We start from the raw sequence: 26,326 nt of genomic DNA, 5'->3' as shown, positions 1-26,326 counted from the left end.
AGGCTCCAGTATTTAATTAATTTTTAAAGGAAGAGACATGTGGAGACGTGCAGAGGCGTAGCGACCCTTCCCGGCGCCCGGGGACATACTTTCAATTTGGCGCCCTCTTGGGAGCAAATTTTCGATTTGCACCCCCTCCCTCGAACTTTTCATTTTGCACCACCCCCCCCCCCCCTCAAACTTTCGATTTGCACCCCCCTTGAACTTTTCATTTGCACCCCCCCTCAAACTTTCAATTTGGCGCCCCCCCTAAGGTCGGCGGCCCGGGGGACATATGTACCCCCCCCCCCTCGCTACGCTACTGGAGACTTGTTTACCTTGAGAGCAAGATCGCCCAATCTGGAGGCACAGATTATAAAACCGACTACACTTTTACCATTCAGGGACCTGTATGGAGATCTACTGCCTTGAGTTATTAAACTCAAATGTGAAGACAGTCATGTTATATGGATCAGATTAATGAAGAGTCCAAGAGCAGTCTTGTTGTATGGGTTAGAAACATGGCGTCCAAGACTGAAACAAAGCGTGTAACAGTCTTTCATAAACTGTTGTCCTCGACAGATCCTACGAAAATTCTTCTTTGAAGATAGTCTACCGCCCCCCCCCCCCCGAACTAGATGGAATTTATATCGTAAACATATACTTTTACTAGTGTCCGCCACACCACCACCCCCCACCGAAAATATCAAGTGCCCCCCTCCCCCCCCCCCCCCCCCGGAGAAAAAGTCTCGAAGAAACACTGCCTGGAAGAAACTGTTGTTAAGTTAGTTTAACATTATGTTTGTTGCTTTTGGTTCATATTTCAAAAGCTGTCCCTTTTATTACAATTTAATTTGACATTTCTGTTTTTTTTTTTGTGTGGCTTTCTTTGTAGATGTGAATCTTGAAAACAAACTTTTTCGCTTTGTTCTAGCGAACCGATTCCATTTTACAGGTAGGCCCTAGGCATAGATCTAGATCTATGTTGTCTTACAGTCTTTGCGCACATGGCCTGTGTCCTTAATATTGTTCCGTTTTTATGTCGTGTGAATCATTATTTTGATCACGTGATGTTAAACAACAAACATGGCGGCAGTATCGTTGCATCAAAAAATGTGAATTAAAAAAAAAGTTTGCTGTGTATCCGCGACAAATCGGTCGTCCAACGAGTAAGAAATCCATGCCATATTAAATATTTCCGACCTATAGCCTGCATTATTGAGTTTAGCCTCTTTTGTATTTATTTTCTGCTGCTTAAAGTGCCTATTTAAGACAACCTAACGAACAAAATTAAACCAAATTTTTAGTGTCCATTTAAAAAAAAAATCTGTAGGCTAGGCCTACTGCCTACACTACTGACTGAGTACTACACTAGAAATCTAGATCTAGGTAACTCAACTAACTAGATGTCTTGATCTAGAATTTCTAGATCTATCTAGTAACTCTACTAACTAGACTTGATTTACTGACTGTACCGTAGTACTAGATCTAGATTCTAGATCTATTCTAGATTTCTAGATCTAGATTCCAGATCTACTTCAGACTTCAGTACTAGATCTAGTACTAGAATTCTAGAATCTAGATGTAAAAATCAAATAATCAAGATTAGTTAGTTAGTAAGATTAGGTTATGGGTTACTTTTAACTTTAGGAAATAGGCAAAACAGTTTGTTGAGTTTATTCATTTGCTTTTTCTAATAATGGAATGTCTCAAGACTCAAGACGCTCCGCTAGACTAGATGCTGCAACAATCAAAATTAAGCAACAACAATGAGAACTTCTGTTTTAGTTTCACTTTGTCCGTAAAGGGGAATCCTCAATTGGACAAATAACATAACTCCAAGTCTCACTGAATTCTGCAAATTATAATTAATAATTATTACGGTAACTAGAATATAGTGCAAGACTTTAAAGAAATGGATGCTTTTCAGGTCTTTGCCAGAAAAATCTGCTATTCTGCAATTCTTTGGTTTGAATTAAGAATTATGGGTTTTCCTGGGAGCATTCTTGATCAACACTACCTCATTACTTGGCAGTTGCACTGTTGCAGTAATAAAAACTTAAATAGCCTTCTCTAAACTCTAATCGAACTCCCATTTCTCACAAATATATTCAAAAGTAGTTTTCTGAGAAGTCTAAGCATTTTTTTTTTTCAAAACTTATTCAGCATATTCTGAAAATAAATCCGCTATTATGAGTTACATTGTTAGAAATTTATTTTAGCTATTTTACAGTTACACATTTTTACTTCGTTATATAAATCTTCATAAAGAATCAAATTAAATACAATTAGCCTAGTTCTTTGCATTATTTAATAATGCCAAATAGGCTAAACAATGATACAGCTTTAAAAACTAATCAATTCAAAATACATGTTTAAAATGCAAAAAAAACATTGTAATAAAGCGAACACATGAAACTATAATAAATATGAAGCTTCCATAGGCTATATAGTCTAGTCTTGTCCAGCATGCTGCTTTTGCCGTCACTTTTCTCAATTTGTGACAGCCATGAGAAATGAGTTATCAATTATTTTTAATGCCAATAATTTCAGGCCGTAAATCAGTTTGGGCCTTTAATTCTGTGTTTGGTGAACTAAATTAGGGCCTAATAAATTATAGGCTACTAAGAAATAATTTACAAATTTTGTAAGACATTCTACTAATAAAGTTCAGTTGTAGGAATGGATGGACTGAGGTATGGCTTTATGAAAGGTGTGCCCATCATTGATTAGAGGCTACTGACTGAGACTTGAGACCTGAGTTGAACTTAACAGTTAATAATGTTACTTTAATTTTAATGTTCTGTAGGCCCAAATATTATTTTGCATTCACCACAGTGTGATTGTAATCTAGGCCTATCCTATTTTCAACTAGATAGGTTCGCAACTATTCTGAACACTTAAAGCTCGCAAAAAAGTGGTAAAAAGTAAAGAAGGCCTACTAAAAACATATTTTTTGTCAGATTCTCAGTGTATCACATCATTTAGACTTTTTATGTACGCTTAATTCAACATAGACCTAATGATAAAATTAAAATTAATTAAAATATTGGGAGGTTTTGTTAAGAAATTGGTGGTCAGTTTAATCAGGTAGGCTGACTTAAAAAAAAACAACCATTGTCTGAATTCTTAATCAATAGGAGATGCATCTACTACTTAGTACTAGAAATACTATTTGAATTTAAAATAAATTAACTGTCTTTTCCATGTCGGTTGGTAATTGGCCTAGTTGTAAATGTTATTTAAAATTTTTATGAGAATGCATTCCTATTAAAAATTGTAAGTTTGCTTGTTACTGTAACAACATGATGTCATTGTAGGCTCTCTTGAAAATAAATTCAATTTTAAAAAATGCAGAAACTTGATTTATAAAGGTTGTATTTAGTTGAAAAAAAAAATGATTTGAAACATCTTTTAGTGTCATAGAAATACCTTCACTAATTTAATTCATGTTGTCGCTGTTGTTTTATTTTCAACCCATGCTGCAAGCATTTCATTCATTGTGTAATAGATCTATTTTATTGAATACAATTTTAGTAGGCTATAATTATCTTCTTCTTTTAGTTTTATCTGCCTATGTATGTTATGAATGTATAATGTATGTGTGAAATTTTGTAATATCTTTGTTTTTTTACTTACACATTCAATTGAGGTTATTTTTAGGTTACAAAACAAGCCCACTTATTGTAATGGTTAAATAATCTTTTATGAAATACCTGCATTGCATTCTGGTAGTGCTGACAATTAATTGATTGTTTTAAATGCACAATTTAGATTATTTTTATAAAACCAGTATGTATCAGTGTTACTTTATTTTTTGCTGCTATAAAAAAATCTGAGGTTACTCATTTAATCTCAGTCTAAATGTTTCTTATTGTTACGTCCAGGTTTAGTTCAATGCAGAAAATAATTCGTGACAATCTTCAGTACTTTATTTGGTCTCAACTCTTGACATTACACAGTAGCCCTTGCTCTAACTGCTACCAACTAACCCCCTTACAATCATTCACTTCAGCTTTTATACTGCATTTGACCTTGGGATAACAATAAATAAACACACCTGGGTTAACTATACTCTAGGGTAAATTCAACTCACACAGTACTTTATTTGGTCTCAACTCTTGACATTACACAGTAGCCCTTGCTCTAACTGCTACCAACTAACCCCCTTACAATCATTCACTTCAGCTTTTATACCGCATTTGACCTTGGGATAACAATAAATAAACACACCTGGGTTAACTATACTCTAGGGTAAATTCAACTCACACACGCCCTCTCCCCTAAGTTCTAGATTATTCTAGCCTATTTTTATCTAACCTACAATTGACCCGTAGCACTTATGACTGTCAAAATAAATGTAGTAACTAGATTGTCACCAATATTTATTTTGTGTATTAGACTAGAAGTATAGACAACACTTAAAGATAGTCTTGTAAATGCCAAAAAATAATTTAAAAGTGCCAAAGACCTAATAACACAAAGTAGAAATTAGAATGGAATTATAAGGGATTTTTTTTTAAAAGATAAAACTACAAAATTTACTTTAATTAAGACGACAATTGATTCTCAACCTCTTATCCTTAACCTTCAAATCCACAGCGTCATCAGATAAAGAGCATTTTTATATTTTAAAGTTTATCCTTCCCTTATTGAAAATAAAAATTCAATCAAAAAGCTCCCATTAATAGGAAAGTTAACTTTACTCATCACAAAATAACTTAAAGATGGACTCAATTTTACCTACCTCCCAAAAAAAGAGGCTGTTAAAATTAAATACACATAAATTAAGAGTGCTCAAGGGGTTTACATCACTGCAATTCTTTGATTTAATCTATTTATTTTAAAACATTGCTTTAGAAATAAAACATTTGCTTTATAAACAGCTTGTTCATATTTGTGCATTTTAAATGTATAAAATGGTTATATTAATAAAGACATTACAAATCTATAAAATGTGTTCAAGTTTTAAAACTCAAGTTGAATACATGGGTGGAACCTTGACAGGGGTTGTATAGCTAACATTTTAAGCACTAGCTGGTAAGGGTTAGTGAGTAAGTGATGTTCCTTGCTGAGGATAGAAGAGGTGCAGGAGTAATGAGGGCTTTATAAGGGTTTAAAAAACATCCTTTTTTATAAGTTAGAATAAGGTGATAGGAGATGTTATGACATCATTTAATAATTGGTCATTCGTTTATAGACATTATTTGATGATGGGGGGGGGGGGGGGTGTGAATTTTCAGTAATAAATAACAAGAATTTTAAACAATTTAATATAAATGGTCAAAACATGTTAAAAAATACATACACAAATAAACTTGCTCAAATTTGAACAAAATGTTAGCTATGCAGTTGCATCTGTAAAGAGTGAATGGACGGTTTTTTTTTAATGTTATAAAAGTTGTGTGGCTGTTGATTCAGGCTGGCTTTGCTGATACAAGCTCACCTCTATCCTTATGTGGAAGTTGTGGTTCACAGTGCCATTGATGCAAGAAAAGACAGATATTTACCACTCGGAATATCAGAAGATTATTTAAATCTTGCACTGCACCCTAATTATCTAGCAACTTCCTCTTAAATAGAGAGTCAGGACAGAAAAAAGCTGAATGTTAAATTTGTCACTTACTTTAATTATAATATGACTGTTGATGACATAAGCACTGGTATAGTTAGAGAAGACAGTATGGGTTACTCATAAAGAAAAATATCAAGAATAATTCCAACCATTTTAAACTTCAGAAAAGCAACAAAAGTCTCATGAGACTGATTTTAAGTTTTTTATTTACTGTTTTTTTACCATTAGTTATGAATATAAAGAAAGGGATTGGGGGGAGGGAGGGGGGGGGGGGTGGCTCAAGTTATTCAAAACAGCCATTATACTTAACAGTGTGTTGATCATAGTTGTGAGACATGCTTCCCTAGATATAAAAACTGTGTATGTGGTGGGAGGTAGAAAATTTTCACTGATCTTATAAAAATTTAGGGTTGACAAAATTTGCCTGCTTTGGGTACTGCATTGTGTAGCTGCTACCTGTGCCATGCTAGCCTAATCCAGTCATGATTTAAAAAAAAAACAACCTACCACCAAGCTGTAATGTTATAAACAGCTTTTCATAAAATCTAAAGTAAACCTATAAAAATAGAGCAGGCTTATAGAATAATCAAAGAATAATGATGCAGAAAACTGTAGAAATGTTCAAACAAGAATTGTAAGAGATATAACTATAAAAAATAAACCAATGTTATTTGTGTAAGTTATCAAGAATAATACATCATTTTGTTAGATTATGGCAGTACTCTAATATTGAATTTTTATGTTGCTTTTCAGGTGAAATTGGATATACAAGCTATTACCTGAGGATTTAAATACAAAATTATTGTATCACAGCAACAAGATGCACATATTATACAAATCAAGAGATGACGTATTAAACTTTCTGTGACATTTAATTTTCAAATAAAAATATGAATCAACTTCATCACAGTAGATGAACTTGTAAACTTTCAAGACAAAAAAGCTACAAATGGCTGACCAAGAAACAGATGAACCAGTAGCAGAGGAGGATGCTGAAGACAGTGTAAACTTTGCGACACCCAGTGTCTTAAAAGACAACGCCACATCCACCCTAGACTCGACACCATCTAGACGATCCTCAAGAAAGAAGCAGAGCACTTTTAGCAGCGACTTTGAGTATTATACCCCAATTGGTAGGAAAAATCAACCCAAGGAAGAAGAAAAGAAGTAAGTATTTTATATTAAAATTACATTTACAAAAAATTTCTCTTAAAATGTTACATTCAAAATTAAATTGTCACAGATCGTAATTTTAAAATATCTTATCTTAAATATAGCTTACATTGTTGATTAAATTAAAAGTTAATATTTAACTAAACATGTTAACAACTGGTTGATTTTTGTAATTGTTCCAAATTCCAGCTAATGGAAGCAAGTTTTATATTAAACTTGTTTTAAAAATTGGTATGCTTGTTTAATGTGGATCAATTTTACAAGTTTTTCCTTATTTTAATTATTACCTAGACCCACACCATCATCTCAGAAAGGGAAGGCAGGAAAAAATGAAAAGGATGAAGAGGAATTTGATGAAGAGGATGTTGAAGAAGAAGAAGAGACCAAAAAACCAATGAAACGAAAAGTTGCGGTGAGAAAGAAAGGAACAAATAATGAAGATGATGAATCGGAAGATGAAATAGAGGAAGTGGTTGTGAAAAGACCAAGGGGTAGACCCAAAGCCAGTGCCACAAAGCAATCTGCCAAAGCAAAATTACAGAAAGGGCCCAAGAAAAATGCCAGTAAGCAAGAAGCCAGTGATGAAGAAGAAGATGATTCATCACTTAGTGTTTTAAAAGGACCCAAGAGAAAAAAACCTGGTCCTAAACCTAAAATAGCCAAAGCTGAGGAAGCTGACCTGGAAGAAGCTGTGGAGATTAGTTCAGATGATGAGGACTCAACACCAATATCCCAGCTGAAAGCTCAGATACAGAAACAGAAGCCAGCTGAGGAATCTGAGAGTAGCTCACAATCTCCTTTAGCTCAGAACCTGGCAAATAAACTTGCCGCTGCCGGCTCTGATACTGGCTCAGACAAGTCCCCGATTGTGGGGCAAAAAAGAAAGCTGGAAGAAAATGCTGAGAGTCTTGATGATGATGTACCATTAAAAAAACTGCAGGTTAGATTTTTTATTTACTATGGTACTGTATTTTAATAATTAAAAAAAACATTTTCTTATATTTTTTCATGATACATTAGCTTAAACATAATAGTAGATAATAATCTTCCTTAAATTTCAGAGCATTGTGTGCATTGTTGTTACCTAAATAAATGAATGTGCATTAGAAGTATATTATCTTACTCTACTTTCCTTTTGCTATAACACTTAATAAAATATTTATTATTTCTCAAATGTGCCAACAATGTCACTCAGAGTACATACCCAGGCCTCAATCATTTCTTGTTTTGATGTATTTTGTCTATTCATCTGTGATTTAATTCTCTAAAAGTTAAATTATCTGCTTTTATGTTCTCTTCATTCCTATACCTTCAAACTGTAATGTTTTAATCAATTCTGTTATCTGCAGACATCAAAATCTATTCAGATAGAAAAACTGGCCCCAGTCCTAGCTGGGCTGGTGAAGAGGTTTCCACCAATAGAATTGGGCTTGGTGAAACGCACCCCATCTGAGATAGCAGCAAAGACAGCACAGCCCAAGACTGTTGCTGAAGATCATGCAGCTCCACTGGACAAAACTGTTAAATCAGAGGGTGATAGTTCTAATGATGTCAAAACAGAAGACGAAGAGACGGCTGATAAAATGGTCAAAACAGGAAGTGTTGAAGCTAATCTTGGCGCTGATAATACAAACATTAAAGCTGAGGATAATGGAAAGAATGTTTCTAAGGTTAAAACTGAGGACAGTAACAAAGTTAAAGACATTAAAATGGCCAGTGCTAAAACAGATGCCGTTAAAGTCATCAAAAAGACAGTTAGTCCTAATGAGAAACCAAAGCTGGTGAAAAAAGAAATTAAAGGCGAGGCTAAAACCACCTCATTGGTTAAGTCTTCACCAGCGAAGGTGGTGAAAAAAGTTTCTGGTTCTTCCGTTGTTAAAACTGGCACAGAAAATGAGAAGGGTAAGCTGATGAAAACAGAAGACGGGAAGGTCAAGCTACTGAAGTCTGGTGTAGCTAAGGGTGAGCTGAAAGCCAAATCTGAAGTGTCCAAGAAACTCACACCTGGGCAGAAGGGAGGTGTGGCTGTTGATAAGTCTAAAGACCCATCCAGAAAGATCATCGTAAAGCCTGGAGATAAAGGATATAAGAAAATAGAGCTGATCAAGACTAAACCTGATGGGACTATTGTTAAAAAAACAGTCATGATTAAGAAAGGTTTGGAGGGCATGAAAAAAACGAACAAGTCTGAGCAAGGCTCTGGTGTTGATGATTTGTTAAAACGAGGGATCATACACAAGAAGAAAAGCCATCAGCCTTTTGGGAATAAAAAAGTTATTCCTAAACAGATTAATAAAGAGGTTAAATCTGAAGGGGTTAAAGATTCTCCAGACAAATCTGAAGTCATGAAAAAAAAGCAGCAGGCCATGGAAAAAGGAGAGAAGAAAAAGGTCGAGGTTGACAGAAGGAAGTCGACAGATGGGTCAAAGCTGGTGCGGGAGAGAAGTTTCTCAGGCGAGGCAGGTAAACAAGAGAGGAGGAAATCAAGCGAGGCAATGAAAAAAAACAGCAGCTCGTCGGGACAGAAGTCAAGAAAAAGTTTAGATGAAGAGAAGCCAGCTGACCCTGACGGTCCACCTCCATTGCTATCTGCTGCCTCCATGGCCAAAGCTAAGCCGAAGCATCACAAGCCAGAGCATGAGGTCCCAGTGGACATGACCATGATGGACCTGTTCAAGCCAGACGGGCTCATCGTACATGACCAGCATAAAAAGGAGGAGTCGCCCACAGATGCCAAGTCAGCAGCTCAGGACACTACAACTGCTCAGAAATCTCAGTACTCTCAAGACTCTTGTTCCAGCGATTCCTTCCTCAAGCCTGAGAACATCCACCACGTTTTGATAGAGCACCAGTACTCTAAGCCTACATCCCCAACTAGTGTTCGACCAGATGACAAAGGAATGAACGCTGCTGGTGACAATGGCAGAGATGATGACATTGAAAGTGTCTCTCACAAACAAGGCGTCATTATGGACGTGAACCTGCCTGACCAGATACTGCAGGAGTCTGAGGAGCAGATTGTGCATGAAGCTGTGGATGACTTACAAGACACCTGGCCTGAGAATGCAGAAGAGATTCAGAGTATGTTAGCTAAACGAGATGCAGGCAATAGACTGTCAATTTTAGAGAGCTTGGACTCAGAGCTGCGGGAAAGTGGGACAGAGTTTGTGATAGTTGGGCAGGTTGAGGTTGGGAGGTTGCCTGCTGTTTCAACTGACGAGGCCAAACAGACTAGCAGCAAGCCTTCTAGTTCCCTCACACCTGCGTCAAAGTCCTCTCAAAAGGAAGATACACCTGTCAAGAAGAAGGAGAGTGAGAAAGGTTCAGAGGTCAGGAAATCTAGCACTGACTCTAAAAAGTCATCAAGTTCAGATGTGAAAAAGTCATTAACAACGGAGTCTAAAAAGTCATCAAGCTCAGAGTCTAAAAAGTCAGAGGTGAAGAGGTCTTCCAGCACAGATACTAAGAAGTCTAGTGGTGATAAAGGCAGTACAAAAGTGAAAACAAAGAAAAAGTCCAATGCAGGTTGGTTTAGAACTTTCTTCTTGGCATAGAATTTGTTACAACACCAGAAATATGTATGTTACCCTCACCACAAAACCCTATAAGTATGCATAAATAACTACTGTTAAAAGTACATGGATTTAAACTAAATAAGTAAGACTTTTTTTGTCTCTACCAGCGGTAGATCTACATGGCTCATGCTATAGAAACATGTTAAACCAATCTATATAGATACTAAATGGTTAAAATTATCAAGTAAAAAACAAATGCAGCAGTTTAAATTCAACAAAATACATGGTTCTATTCACTGTGACAGTCAATTCTTATAGCTTGGTGATGTCATAGTACATAACTATTTTACCTTGTCAATGTTTTTAGAGGGAAGTTCAAAGGAAACTGCTGAAGAGGATGATGACAGCGATGAAGAGGACCATGGGTTTGAGGATGATGAGAATGACCAGGACTGGGAACCCAATGACCCTGACACTTTGTACTGCATCTGTAAAAAACCCCACAATAACAGGTACAACCCAGTAAAGACAGATTTGCAGGAATGTTTTGTAACTTCTCTTCAGTTCTGTTATGCTGGCCATTTAAATAGAATTCTTTATTACTAAAGAAAAATTATAAAAAATTTAAAAAAGGAATTGCAAACTGTCTGAAATGTTTCATGCTAAATCTTTTAAAAATGTCAGAGGCATAGAAAAATCCTTATTTGATATTTGTTTATAATAAGATATTTGTAAAAAAAAATTAAAAATTTATTTGCCTCTGCCATTTTCAACTAAAAGTATGAACAAGACAGAAAGATTTGACATAGTTTGTGTAGCCTTGGTTTTGTACCTGCGTGCAGGTTCATGATCTGCTGTGACAAGTGTGAGGAGTGGTACCACGGCACTTGTGTGGGGGTCACCAGGGCAAGAGGCAAGGAAATGGAGGAGAAAGAGGAGGAGTACATCTGCCCTCTCTGTACAAGTAAGTGTCTGCTGTCCCAGCCTTTTATAGATGTCTGACTTAGAAAAATTTCTTGATTGTCAACCCAATGAATACAATTTTGAAATGTCTTTTGTTGTGATTCCAGAGGGTGAAGGTGGATCAAAGATTGAGAAGGCAGGAGTAACTAAAGAATCTAAAAATGCTGAATCAGTAAGTTTTGTCTACATGATAATATACATGCAGAGGGAAGTGTCACAGTGATCATATATTGTTTTTATTTATACTTACACACCTTCAGAATTAAATTTGTAATTTCCATTGTGATGCTGTAGCTTTATTGATCAATCTACAGCCTAAAAAAAATGGGAAAGTCTTTGTAGGCTGTTGAATATTTGCTGACAATTAAATAATATGGTTAAAATTTGTAGTTAATTAGAATAATTTTTTTAAACTTGTATATAGATGTCATTAGCCAAATTTTAGTTATGAGCTGAACATGTTAGGTGTGTTAACTTATGTATGTGTCATTCAGCCATCAACCACAAAGAGCAGCTTGCAGCAGAAGTGCATTGGTCGCAAGTGTTTGAAAACTCCACGCACTGGCTCCATCTACTGCAGTAATGAGTGCATCATGAGCCATGCACAGGAATCTCTGAAAGCTATTCGCGAGGAACAAATGAGGCTTAAGGTAATCTTCAAGCACTTTTTATGTGCTTATTGTCTACTTTGTGCTTTACAGAACAAAATTTTTAAAATTATAAAAAATTCTTTAACTTTGTTTACAGTATATATGAAATATATTCTATTATGTCTTTGAAAACAGTTGGAATTAATACATTTTGCAAATCTGATTTAATTTTATTCTTAATAAAAGTCAGTGACATTTAGTAGGTTTTTAAAATCCAATGTGTATTGGTTTTCAAGATATAAATAGAAGAGAGTTTAGTAATAGACTTGCAAAATATTTTATTTTGAATGAATAAAAACACCATGTCTTATCTTACACTGTTGCAGATGAAGGAAAAGCAAAAGTCATCCAGTGATGCAAGCAAAAGCTCCTCCAGCAAACCGTATTCATCCTCTGATACAGTGGAGGTGGTGGAGAGGGAGACAGGCAAGGTCTACAAGGGCTCCAACGCTCCTACACAGAAAAGTTTGCACAGATGGCTTGAGCAGCACCCCACATTTGAAGTTGTTCAACCACGCAAGCACAGAAGTTCCTCAATTAGTGAGTCCAAAGTTTATAGTGCTTTTCATAGTATTGTTAAGAATTGTATACATTTTCTTGAGGAATTTATATTTCCTTAATAATTTGATTGTTTGAGTCTATTTACTAGATACAAAATTTATCTTCACTTTTTATGGGAAATATTGTTGTTAGATTTTGTGTTTATGTGTCTGTTTGTGACTTCACTGCAGCACTTAAAAAGAGAATGCCTCAGTTTGTAGTACAAATAAAAATATTGCTTGCTTGAAGGGGATGAGAAACACAAAGACCGAAACAGCAGGTCTGAGCGAGACAGCAAATCAGAGCGGGACAGCAAATCGGAGCGGGACAGCAGATCTGAGCGGGACAGCAGATCTGATCGGGACCGGAAGTCTTCAACTGACAGAGATAAGAAGTCACACAGGGACGAGAAGTCCAACCACAAGTCACGGCATGAGTCCAGGGACTCTGTGAAAAAAATTGATAGTGATCGCAGGAGCAGTTCAGCCTCCCAGAGCTCTTCTAAATCTGATGAGAAGAGAGGTGAAGATGGGCCCAACCAGATCAGAATCAATGTCAGAACGGCTTTACGGGACTGTCTTAGTACTAGGTACGTGTTTGATTATCTGTTTTCTTATTCAAATTTAAAACCAAAGCACAGCATACAAGTAGTGCATTACAGTGTTTGTAGGCAAAACAGAGCCTTGAATAGAACTGTTATATAATACTAAAATTCCATTTCCTTTTTAGTAATTCATATCCTTTTGAAACATCTTTTTCACAGTAGTTAGTTTTTTATCTAGATGTTTTCCTTATTACTTACTTAGTGCCAGTATTTGCCTTAAGTCTTTGATTTAAAAACTCTATATTGATGCTAAACCTTAAAGAAAATCATCTTTTAACATCAATGTCACAGAGCACAAGAGGCTGACGATATCATGATGTCAAGCAGTGAAATCAAAAGTTTGGCACTCACCATTGAGGAGGAGCTGTACTACATGTTTAATGATACGGGGCACAAGTACCGCATGAAATACAGAAGTCTTGTCTTCAACATTAAAGACCAAAAAAATAAGGTATAAGCTTTAAAAATCTATTTTTGACCAAAATCTTCTGTTTAGCAGAACAAGGTAGTAAGCATAGGATGGAACAAGTTTTTTTTTAGATATTTTCAGATAACTATCAACCAAATGTTTTAAAACGTTAATTAAAGTTTATTTAGAAAAAAGTATTTTGTTTAGTTTATGAACATCCAAGTGAATGTTCTAAACTTTTTTTTCAGGGTTTGTTTAGGAAAATTTTGACTGGTAAAATTAAGCCAAGCAAGCTGGTTCAGATGAGTACAGAGGAGCTGGCCTCTAGGGAACTGGCCAAATGGAGGGAACAAGAGAGTAAACATGTAAGTCACCACTACTTTTCAGGCCTGGCTCTCCATAGGCCAGATAATGGTCTAGACTTCTACATTTATAGAGTGGTTACCACTATGCCAAGTTGTCTTTTCTTTTCCGTGGATCTGGAGAAGATTCTATCATAACTGGTGGATTCAGGAACTGACTTCAAACTTTTGTGTCACATTTGAGTGCTCTACAACTTGATTATGCCTTCTGTGTAGGCTTTTGCATTTTCAATATTTTATTTAGCACCCTGTTTCAAATGTTATGACACAACAATGATGATGTCATGTGCTAATAATATTTGATTACCCCCTTATTTTAAAAATCATATTGGTTTTTATTGCCAGGCAGAATTTATTATTAAAGCCAATTTAAAAAAAAAATGTTTTGGCAGCAACTTGAGATGATACAAAAGACAGAAATAGAAGCCATGAAGGACAGTGCTGGCACCAAACATGTGAGGAAGAAGACACACAAGGGGGAAGTGGAGGTGGAGGATGAAGATCTGAGCATCCTGGAGGTAAAGTTGTCTATTTTATTCTAAACATTTGCTACATCAATGAGTTTAAAAAATGTACACATTATTTAAGGTGTAGATGTTATTTTTTTACAACTGTAATTGTCAAAAACAGCAGTTCAGTTTTTAATGTGTCACTAAATATTTTTAGCATAAATAATTAATAAAATGTTTCTTTACTCTGAAGTGGTGGCTAATTACTTGTCTAAACTAATGTTAATGAGGGAATTTTTTCCTGCCATAGTAATTTAAAATAATGGATTTAAAATTTAATTTTGTAACCATTTGTAAGTAAATCATTTGATTGTATGTTTCTGATCATTGTGTTATTCCCCAGACTCGCCTGGAAGAAAAGAAAGACCCAGAGCCCGAGGCACCAGAAGAACAGAACCAGACCCCAGTGATTGACACCACAGACCAGCACAGAGCCCACCTGTTTGACCTGAACTGTAAAGTCTGTACAGGCAAGATTGTACCTGGACCAGAGGAACAGGCAGCTGCTGCTGCTGCAGCTAAAGTAAATTCCTCCATTTGTTTTAAATAGAACTTATGCTACTTCAAGGCTGGAGCTGCTACACTGTAATGTTCTGTTATTTAGTAACATTTAAATAACATCTAATCATGTAGTAGCTACACCCCTTTTGTTTTTTAAATGTTTTTTTTTATTAGTTTGTCAGAATGCATCAATCTTCTTAAAATAAAGATATTTGTGGCTGGCGTTTCTTATATAAAATGTATCTACTTTTTGATAGCTTTTAGTTTTTATCTTACCTATATCAACACATTTTTGAGGTATGACCTATACAGCTGCTAATTAATAGAATACAAAAATTCTTCATATAATTTGCAGTTTATTGTGTCAATGCAAGCTACACACATTTTCTTCACATAACATCCACCTTCTGATATCACTGCACAGACATTTTCTTCACATAACATCCACCTTCTGATGTGACTGCACACACATTATTTTCTTTACATAACTAACTGTTGATCTGATCCCACCAGGTGAAGATTGCCCAGACACTGACCCATGAGGAAGACAACTCACAGAAGGAGACTGAGGATTATGACAAAGCAGAGGAGATTGTGAAGGAGGCTTTGAGGACCATACAGAAAACAGAACAAGAGGTTGCCTCCCTTCCAAAGATGGTCTCCTCATCCCCCAAACAAGACCAGAACCCACTTCCTCTCAGCCCAAAAATCTCAAAGTCTCGCAGGGAATCCACATCCTCTGCATCATCTGCTGCCTCCTCTGTCTCTAAGAAAGTGGTGGTTAGGTAAGTTGTTTTTTTCTTATCACAATTGGTGGATATTTTTTATTTTAGAATTGTTTTTTTTTGGATTGGTTTTTCCAATGTATTATAAATTATGGAATTCAGTAATTTTTATCAAGAAGTTTTATCGGAAAACCATGATTTTGTGTGTCTGAGCTCAACAGTAATAACAATCAGAAAGATTGTTACTTAAACTTTGCACAAATAGATTTCTAGAACATTTCTAGACAGCTTTTTATCATATAGTGGGAAAAGGGAAAAAATATCTCATACATTCAATTTACCTTTACATGCTGTGCATAAATACCCTGAAATATAAAATGGGAATTAAAACTAGGCAGAACTTATTTACTTATAAAAATATCATTTATGGGTCAAATTCATTTTTTTGAAGTGACCATAACTGATGAACACAAAAGGATCCAAGTAATGATGTAAGTGATCTGTGGATACTTTGGTGATGATGTCAGCTTTGTTTTAGAGACAGATGTTCAAGCTCACACTACTGCTTTACTGCTTCTAATGTTTCTGTTTGACATATTTGAATTAAAAAATGTTTTAGTGTTAAATAAATATCCCTTCTGTTAGGTCCCCTGACTCAGCTCTTCAGTCTGGGCTAGAGACCAAGTCAAAGTTCACCCCCACAGGACCCATGCTGTGGAAGGGCTTTGTGTCCATGCAAGATGTGGCCAAGTTTTTCACTTCAGCCTATAGGGTGTCTGGACCCACCGAACACATTGTAAGTTGGGTATTTAACAGAATATTTTTTTTATATTATACTTGGTGCTTTACCATAACAGTTTTCATATGCACAATGTTTCTAATGTACTTGGCTTTTGTCAGCAGACAATTCCAGACACCATCCACATCATGGGCAGAATTTCACCTGATCACATGTGGGATTACCTGTCCAAGATCCGTCAAGCTGGGTCAAAGGTAAGTTTTCTTGGCATACACGCCACATCTATTTTTAAAATATTGCTTTGTTTATGCATGAAATAGAATTATGAGATAAAAAAACTTCATTAACTCTTTAAGACCGTAACGACGCTCCCAGCGGTCGGTCCGCCGGCCTGCCATACCGTAACGACGCTCCCAGCGTCCGATAAAATTTTCTCTATTTAATTCGTTGTTTTTCAAAATCCAAGTTTTTAATCGTAAATCTAGGTCATGATAACGCTAGAGCGGCCATTTTTCGTTGTATTTACTTCTTGTAGTTTTCTCGTTAGATCGATTTTGTATTTTATAGAATTTTTTTTGTAAAACAACTCGAAAAACGGCATTTTTTAACACTGCGGAATGCCGTTCAGCGGCCGCGTCTAAACGTTTACGTCGCCGCATTATAAAATTAACGAAAATTAAAGTATTTATACTAAGACTAATCCGATCCATGATTTTTGTAGATAAATGGACGTACTTTCGTTTTCTATGAATAAGAACTCATGAAAATTTATTCTTATTATTAATTTTTCCGACAGACGCGTAATTTTTGCACGAAAAAATCAACTCTTTATTTTTTCTTCTTTAAATCTAATTAATTATCTTTCTTCAATAAATTAATAATTCCTTAAAGTTTATATCAGTGTGTAGGGTATTCAATTACGATTAATTTTTATCAATATTGTGTGGGGTTTAAATTAACGGGTAAAAAGATATGGGTCATTTAGCCGCAGGGGTGCTGAAAAAAAAAGAGGGGAAAAAAATAATTCCGGTAAAACGTGAAAATAATTACGGGCTTAAAGAGTTAAATTGTGTCTTCTCCTTAGGATTTGACTGTGGTCCGATTCATCCCTGGCAGTGATGATGAGAAAGTGGCCTATGTCCACCTGTACTCGTATCTCAATAGTCGCAGTCGCTGTGGTGTAGCTGGTAACCCCAACAAACAGATCAAAGACTTCTATGTTGTCCCGTTGGCTTCACACAGTAAAATTCCCAGAACACTTCTTCCATTTGATGGACCAGGTAGGTTTTCTCTCCAGCAAAATCTGCACTGGTGTCAGTTATCCTTGCTGTAGCCATGTAGCAGTTGTTTAAATTGTTACATAACTGCAACCGTAGTATTTTGCATGAATTTCTAAACATATCCATCGAAGATAAACACATTAATAATGATGAATGTTTATCCTTATGCTCACATTGTCAGTACATTCAGTTCATTATCTAGTTGTGTTTATCTATTTTCATAAACGTTTCAGACTTATTGTCTTATAATGTTATTTAACAATTCTATAAAAAATCATTTTTAACATACCAATAAATTGGACTCACATTGAAAAAGCTGTTTATGACCTATCTTATTTCTATTTTTTATATAAGGCTTGGAAGAAAATCAGAATTGACAATGACAAACATGACCATTATTCTTACAATAAATATTATTGTCACTTGAAATGATCTTATTAAACCAACCCAGTAACCATTGACTTTTATTTTTTTTCAATGTAAGGCTTGGAAGAAAACCGTCCTCACATGCTGATAGGCATCCTGGTGAGACAGCGAGGCAAGCACAGCACCACGGACAACGGGGACAGCAGCAGCAGCTCCAGCAGTAAGGCAGCCACACCCGTCAACTCCACCAGCTCACCAGCACCCAGCAGCAAACAACGCCCAGCTGCTGCCGTCAGCAGAGATCCGCGCCTGGCTAAACTGGCTGCTGCTATGGAACCTAGTGTAAGCCTTCTAAAAATATTGACTTCAGTTGTTTACTTCTGCCAAGTTTGCTTTCATGATTGGAATAGTGTCCTTTTTTACACTTTTTACACTACACTTTGATTTAAGTCTTATGAGTTGGATATTTGCTTTACACTTAATACTATGATTTATTATGAGTTAGATATTTTCTTTACGCCTGACACTGATTAAGAAATCAATATTGAATCTGCAGCCCAAGGCTAGCCCCTCTGGTAGTGCAGACAGCATGTCTAGTTCTGGAGAAGCCAAATCTAAGACACCAACCGAAGAATATGATCCAGAATACATTCCAATGCCTGTTAAGACAAAAAGTAAGTGGAAAAAACATTGTTTTGTTTAATTCAGGTTTTAAAAACTTTTCTATATTTGCTCTTTTTTTGGGGCTTTGGGATGCTTTTATTTAAATGTATTTAATCAATGTTGGCTACAAAGCTAAATTTAATGATGAGCAGTTTATTATGCGTTCACACTTCACATTAGCTTGAATTGTCCACTAATCTATTGTAACATCCTGTTGTTTTTTTTTTAAATCTGCCGTTGCTGTTGCTTTCTCTGTCAGGTTATGCTGTTTTTTGTTGTGACAGCTCTATTTTAATTAATATACTTCTGTTTCTCTGAAGTTGTTTTCTGTCAAGTCTCTCTGTTTCAATTTTCTAGCAGCGTCAGCTCTTATTATATGAATTTAAACATGGCCATCTACCCACTTGGTCAGCTTTATTTGGCCACTCTGCTCTATTCAATGATTGCAGAATCTAGGCTTGCTAATGTTGTTCTCAGACATTTTATTTCTTTCATTCTCACTCAAGACCAAGCCCCTTTTACTACATAATATTCATTATATAATTATTTTTTAACTGCAATATATTTTACTGAACTATTAGTTAGAGATAAGCTATTTTATTTACTAGAGGTTATCATAGATTTTTTAAAACGCAAAACAAAAATACACCCCTTTCTAAGGCTAATGTTTTATAAATAACTTTTCCTTTGACTATACACTGTATGTGGCCTGGCCTATAAATGACATTGTTTTTTTTTATATTTTGTAAATTTAACTTAATGAAACAGGTCATTGGCTGGTTGAAGCCTGGTTTGAGATTTTGTTCTGCTAGGGATTTAGGGTGAATGGTACAAATATTTTACTCGCTGTTGTCACTTATAACCTAGTGATAATTGAAATTTTCACCTCAGAAAAACTCAGCTTAGCTGCACAACTCTTACCCACAGCTCTTGCAGAGTTGTATTAGTGTGAAACTAACAGACTAATACAACAACATAATTCATTAGAATATTTTTCGACTGTGGTTAGCATTTAAATATACACTCCCCACAGTTCATTGGGTGTGGCTGAATATTTCATCATGAACATTACCCATAATTCACTAGGTGCTACTAAGCCAGTGGCTGAGTATGTGCCAACACCAACAGTGAAGAAAAAAGATAAACATGAGAGGAAGAAAGAGGATAAGACACCCCCTTCTGATGATTCTGCTCCTAGTAAAGATGGCAAAGAAAAACACCACCACCATCACCATCATCGCCACCATCATCATCATCACAAAGAGCACCATCACTCAGAAAAGCAGCCATCTAAGAAGGCTGACGTAAGACCAGTTGAAGGTAATGGATTTTATCAAATTGATTTCCCCATAAATAAATGTTATAATTAACAAATATTGTGGTATTTCTCAAAGTTTGTTTACTTTAATACCAAATTTTCAGAGAACAGAAAAGCAGCAGTGAATTCCACAAACACATGTGTAAAAATCTGCTTCTATGTCTCTTATCATTTTTGTTTTACATATTTATTTGGGTGTCGTTTCAGGGATAGCTATTTGTAGCTTTGTGTGTCTATGGTGTTTTATCAAATTTAAATGTGGGGGTTTACATTGGTTTTGCAGCATTGTTATTAAAGATATTAAAAACTCTTTTTAGAAATTGATTTTTTCAGTCGGTGAACATTTAACTTAGCTGTCAGCTTTAATTTTGTAAATTTCGTTTTTGTTTTTTCTACATTTCAAAATTTTAAAATAATTTAAAAAAATAAATTCCATCTTTGTAAGTAATTAATAGAATATAGCTGCCAAAACTTAAATACAGGGTGATGGAAGTTGTTTAAAACTGCTTCAACTATTGTAAATAAAATATAACCGCTTTAGAGAATTTCAAGTCTTTCATTGTAAACACAAGCTGCTTGTTCCACTTTTGGTGTAGAAGTTTTTACACTTAATTTTCTAGTGCTTATGAATTGTTATGCTTAATATGCAGCACTTGTCATCTTGTAATCATCAAATGTGGAGTCAGGTTAAAAATAGAACTGTTTACAAGCCTTATAATGTTGTGTTGCAGATGACTCTGAGCCGTACTCACCTGGTAAGGAAGCCGAGCCATACTCACCTGGCCAAGAAGCCGCAGCAGATGAGCCGTACGACCCAGAGGATGAGAGTGTGATTGATGATAGCGGTGTACCAATATTCTCTGGCAGCACCACCACCACCACCACCCCAAGCAGTACCTCCACAGCTGTTGCAGCTTCAGTGACACCAGCTGCCCCTGCTCCTGCAGCTGTACCTGATCCTCAACCGGCAGCAGTCAAAGGTCTGGTGTCTTAACATTGTCTGGTGTTTTAACATTGTCTGGTGTCTTAACTGTGTCTGGTGTCTTAACATTGTCTGGTGTTTTAACATTGTCTGGTGTCTTAACATTGTCTGGTGTCTTAACATTGTCTGGTGTCTTAACATTGTCTGGTGTCTTAACATTGTCTTCATCTTGTCTGGTGTCTTAACTGTGTCTGGTGTCTTAACATTGTCTGGTGTCTTAACATTGTCTGGTGTCTTAACATTGTCTTCATCTTGTCTGGTGTCTTAACATTGTCTTCATCTTGACTGGTGTCTTAACATTGTCTTCATCTTGTCTGGTGTCTTAACATTGTCTGGTGTCTTAACATTGTCTGGTGTCTTAACATTGTCTGGTGTCTTAACATTGTCTGGTGTCTTAACATTGTCTGGTGTCTTAACATTGTCTGGTGTCTTAACATTGTCTTCATCTTGTCTGGTGTCTTAACTGTGTCTGGTGTCTTAACATTGTCTGGTGTCTTAACATTGTCTGGTGTCTTAACATTGTCTGGTGTCTTAACATTGTCTTCATCTTGTCTGGTGTCTTAACTGTGTCTGGTGTCTTAACATTGTCTGGTGTCTTAACATTGTCTGGTGTCTTAACATTGTCTGGTGTCTTAACATTGTCTTCATCTTGTCTGGTGTCTTAACATTGTCTTCATCTTGACTGGTGTCTTAACATTGTCTTCATCTTGTCTGGTGTCTTAACATTGTCTGGTGTCTTAACATTGTCTGGTGTCTTAACATTGTCTGGTGTCTTAACATTGTCTGGTGTCTTAACATTGTCTGGTGTCTTAACATTGTCTGGTGTCTTAACATTGTCTTCATCTTGTCTGGTGTCTTAACTGTGTCTGGTGTCTTAACATTGTCTGGTGTCTTAACATTGTCTGGTGTCTTAACATTGTCTGGTGTCTTAACATTGTCTTCATCTTGTCTGGTGTCTTAACATTGTCTTCATCTTGACTGGTGTCTTAACATTGTCTTCATCTTGTCTGGTGTCTTAACATTGTCTGGTGTCTTAACATTGTCTGGTGTCTTAACATTGTCTGGTGTCTTAACATTGTCTGGTGTCTTAACATTGTCTGGTGTCTTAACATTGTCTGGTGTCTTAACATTGTCTGGTGTCTTAACATTGTCTGGTGTCTTAACATTGTCTGGTGTCTTAACATTGTCTGGTGTCTTAACATTGTCTGGTGTCTTAACATTGTCTGGTGTCTTAACATTGTCTTCATCTTGTCTGGTGTCTTAACTGTGTCTGGTGTCTTAACATTGTCTGGTGTCTTAACATTGTCTGGTGTCTTAACATTGTCTTCATCTTGTCTGGTGTCTTAACATTGTCTTCATCTTGACTGGTGTCTTAACATTGTCTTCATCTTGTCTGGTGTCTTAACATTGTCTGGTGTCTTAACATTGTCTGGTGTCTTAACATTGTCTGGTGTCTTAACATTGTCTGGTGTCTTAACATTGTCTGGTGTCTTAACATTGTCTTCATCTTGTCTGGTGTCTTAACATTGTCTTCATCTTGTCTGGTGTCTTAACTGTGTCTGGTGTCTTAACATTGTCTGGTGTCTTAACATTGTCTGGTGTCTTAACATTGTCTGGTGTCTTAACATTGTCTTCATCTTGTCTGGTGTCTTAACATTGTCTTCATCTTGACTGGTGTCTTAACATTGTCTTCATCTTGTCTGGTGTCTTAACATTGTCTTCATCTTGACTGGTGTCTTAACATTGTCTTCATCATGTCTGTTCTTACCATTGTTCTAATGCTATTTTGTTGTCAGAATCTTCCATCAAGATTTTAATCTTTTGGCTGCTAAACCCAATGAATTAGACACTGAGATTTCAGTCAAACATGCAAGATGCCAGGATCCTCTCAGTTCCTGTTTGGGGGAAAAATTCTTTACCAAGTGTTGATGAGACACCTACTGTTATAGTAGAAGCTAGTGAACTATGACCTTTGAACTATGACATTTGAACTCACTGATTTAGAATTTTAGACATTTTTTTAATCTATGAATAATTGAAAAAATGTATTTCTTGTATATTGAAATATTGGTCTTTTTTACTTATTGTCAACATTGATGTTGTTTTTTCCAATCAGGCAATGCAAGTCACATATCAGAGTTGGTAGAAAAAATGGCCAGGAGCAATGATCCTCAAGAAATCTCTTCCCTTATGATAACTGCCCTGTCCACAGCCAGCACCCCACAAGAGCAGCAGAAGCTCCTGGTTGACCTGACCAAGCAAGTGGAAGAAAGGAAGCTCCAGCTGGCTGAGGCTGCCAGGAAGGCCAACTTGCTGGGGTCTGGTGCCAGAAAGGAGAAGTCTTCTGACTCAGGGGAGAGGCGGGTGGGAAAAGATTTGCCAAGCAGTATTACATCTTCAAGTCAAGCCCCAGCACAATTTTTTGCCGGCACAGCTGTGGATGGCCAAGACACTTCCCAGTCAACGACATCAAGTCATTTCAGTCAAGAATCTGTGGCAGTTCATGAAGTTTCATCCTCATCCACCACCAGCACATTTTCGTCCAGTGTTATAACCTCTGACCCAGCACAAACTGACTCTCTGGTCACGTCCTCACAAAACTTGTCTCAGCCAACACTGCCAAAACTATCACCCACAGAGCCGCCAGCTCCTGAGACCAAAGACTCTGGTGGGATCAGGTTCTCATTTCTTAAAACTCTGTCCAAAACCACCCAGCCGCTGAGTACCCCTGCAGCCACAGTGTTTTCTGTTGAAGGCGCTGAGAACAAACTTAAGCTTCCAGTCCTGACTGAGGACACCTCATCCCAACACTCATTTGCATCGGATAACTCAGAGTTGGAATCCGCTGAGTCTGCGGCTTCTGGAATCCCAGATGCCTTGAAGGCATTGATGAATGATGTTATGGGAAACACGCAGTTCTCATCTTTGGAGCGAAGGCGGAAAATTTTATTGAAGAAAGAGGCAGAGAAATTAGAAAAATTTGCCAAGGAAGATATTGAGAAAAAAATGGCAGCTGAGCAAGGAGTTGTAAAAAGAGATGACGATGAATTGGATGCCAGGAATGTTTTAGATAGCTTGAAGAAGACTGAGACGGGTAGCAGTATTACAGGCAGTGAGAGCAATCCTTCAGCAGAGAAACCACAAGCTCCTCCAACTATTGATGAACTTTTAGAGAAACTTAAGAAAGGTGGGCTCTTCCCCTTGCAGAAGCCAGACACCACGGCGGTTCTGTCTTCTGAAGCTGGTGGCACATCTCTGTCAGCTGGTGGCTTTCAGACAGATCCCCTCTCTGTTTCTTCTGCCGCCCCATTTGAAAGTTCAATGGATGTTGACCTGCGGAACATCACTGCAACCCAGTCCTCCTCACTACTCTCATCTACAATGTCAGCATCAGTGATGGCCTCTACTCTAGAATCTGTCGAGAAAACGACTGGCAACCCAGAAGGAAAAGCCAGTTTTGAGGACTATGATGCCAGGCTAGCATCAGGTCCACAAGATTGGGATGACCGGTCATATTTTCAAGACAGGGATGACAGATTGTACAGAGCCCCACACCAAGCGCCAAAGCACCCTCTTGATCCACACGCATTTCCTCCTCTACCAGGTGACCCCCGGGGCTACCCACGACCACACCCCAATCTTCCCCCACCCCCTCACGGTCCTCTTCATCCTCGATTCCCCCTCCCCCCACTTGAACCGCACATCCCCTACCATCCAACTCCAAGGACTGCCCTCTCCCGACCTCCACCCCCTAAAGGCAGGGCACAACCTCCCCCACCAGGAACTGAGTTTGAAAAACCAGCCGAAGTCCTTGGAATCACTGACTTCCCCCCAGCAGACATAGACTTCAGAAACAGACAACCTCTCCCGCCTGACCAGCCACCTCCTCCACTCCCCCCACAACCTCCACCCCCCTTGCCTCCTCTACCTGCAAACAGAGGTGTTCTCCCACCTGGGCCCCAATACCCCCACCCAGGAGACATAGACTTTCGAGGTGGGGACCACTACGGGCCCCCCCACCACAAGGACTACCGCAGCCACCGCGGCTACCATGGGCGAGGCCGGCCTTACCACAGGCATTAGCTGAGTGTGAGACTAGAAGACATTTTTAATCAACATTTTCTGTGTTCATGTACATTAGGTGCAGTTCCTCATGGTGTTCTTGCTCTCATCTATGTGAAGAATACCACTGGCCATTTTTTAAAGATGATGTTGTATCACATAAGTGGTGCTAGCTTGATTCAAATTCTTTTAATAACAAAACTGTTATTTTACCACATCATTTAAGTTATGTCCAACAAACATATGACTTCTGTGGTGGCATTATTTGTTTTGAACATTTTTTTATCAAAACAGTTTTTAGTGGAACAAAACTCTTTAAAACTGGCTCGTCTGTTTTTAGTCTTGATTTTTTTTTTTACTTAAATACTGACAGCAGCATGATGGTGTAAAAATCAGAATTTTTATTTTACACATATTTTTATATGTATGGATGTCTGATGTTTTGGTTGGAATATATCAGGGTCTGTTTATATATTTTTAAAATGTTTTTCTAATTCATGTTGATGTTAATTTAGCCAAGTTGTTTGATAGGTGCACAAATTAATATCATGTGACTCTAAATTCATATGCTTGTTTTTATAAATCATAACCATGCAGACTGGCTTTGTTTTGTTGTAAAAAATAATCATTGATGAGAGAATTTGTACCCATGGCAACAGTCATGCCAGACAAGTACTGTTTGAAAATTGCAATACATGATTATAACAATAAATGTCAATGATTTTTAATGATTCAACTAACACGATAGCTCTTGTGTTTAAAAGTTATCAAGTCTACATATTTAAAAACTCTCCACCTTGAGTAGGAGAGTGGTTGTCATGAGTCTCGATTTAATATAAGTGTTTTTTGTATTGGATGTTAAATTGGCTTTGTATCTGCTTGATCTTGTCTTTCCAACCAAACATCCAAGAAACTGATCAGTGTTGGTGTCATTTGTTTTATCTCAATCAACAACTTTTGCATAGAATATACAGTTTCACAAATTTTATATCAATAGTTACAATAATCTTTTCTTGAGTGCTCCTCAATACAAGATTAATGGTGCAATTAAAATAAAGTTTTAGCTTAACTAGCTAACCATTGCAATTGTCAATAGAAGCTTTTTTTTTTTCAAGATTGTGATAAAAACTTAACTTACACCACACTGTTTTGTAGTTTTGAGGATGAACCTTACTTAATACTTTAAATTAAAAGAGCTACCTAAATTAAAGGGAGAAGATCACTCCTATATTTTATGTATTGCTTTATGTGTAGATTAGAAGTGCCCTAGTTGTCCAACCTTTGTACATCTATAACCCAAGTTAAATATCTGTTCAATCTTATTGTTTTTGAAAGACATTGAGTTTAATGATGTTATTAATTAGTTGTTTTAAGATAAAAAAAATTGCTTGATATGTTTCAATTGAGTGAG

The 26,326-nt window shown here is 36.7% G+C and overlaps 1 protein-coding gene across 4 annotated transcripts; it reads left to right on the top strand.

The window, feature by feature from the left end:
- Nucleotides 1-1,041: 1,041 nt before the first annotated feature.
- On the top strand, nt 1,042-25,637 carry LOC131956707 (uncharacterized). 4 transcript variants are annotated; one of them, XM_059321268.1, is made up of 23 exons: nt 1,042-1,148; nt 6,308-6,721; nt 7,019-7,667; nt 8,077-10,252; nt 10,610-10,754; nt 11,085-11,206; nt 11,313-11,377; nt 11,700-11,855; nt 12,182-12,395; nt 12,645-12,984; nt 13,291-13,450; nt 13,657-13,773; nt 14,163-14,288; nt 14,623-14,802; nt 15,294-15,565; nt 16,151-16,301; nt 16,409-16,498; nt 17,329-17,524; nt 18,009-18,232; nt 18,447-18,564; nt 19,640-19,873; nt 20,603-20,851; nt 22,970-25,637. In XM_059321268.1, exons 2-23 carry the CDS (start codon nt 6,504-6,506, stop codon nt 24,934-24,936), a joined length of 8,169 nt encoding a protein of 2,722 aa, XP_059177251.1. In that variant the 5' UTR covers nt 1,042-1,148; nt 6,308-6,503; the 3' UTR covers nt 24,937-25,637. The 4 variants fall into 4 exon arrangements, with proteins under 4 accessions (XP_059177251.1, XP_059177250.1, XP_059177249.1 ...); XM_059321267.1 differs by having other exon boundaries at nt 16,406-16,498; XM_059321266.1 differs by having other exon boundaries at nt 11,061-11,206.
- Nucleotides 25,638-26,326: the final 689 nt, after the last annotated feature.

Source organism: Physella acuta, unplaced genomic scaffold, assembly GCF_028476545.2.
Source record: "Physella acuta isolate Inbredline_101_S28 unplaced genomic scaffold, ASM2847654v3 ptg001171l, whole genome shotgun sequence".
Classification (NCBI taxonomy): domain Eukaryota; kingdom Metazoa; phylum Mollusca; class Gastropoda; family Physidae; genus Physella; species Physella acuta.
This window is presented reverse-complemented; position numbering and strand designations above follow the sequence as displayed.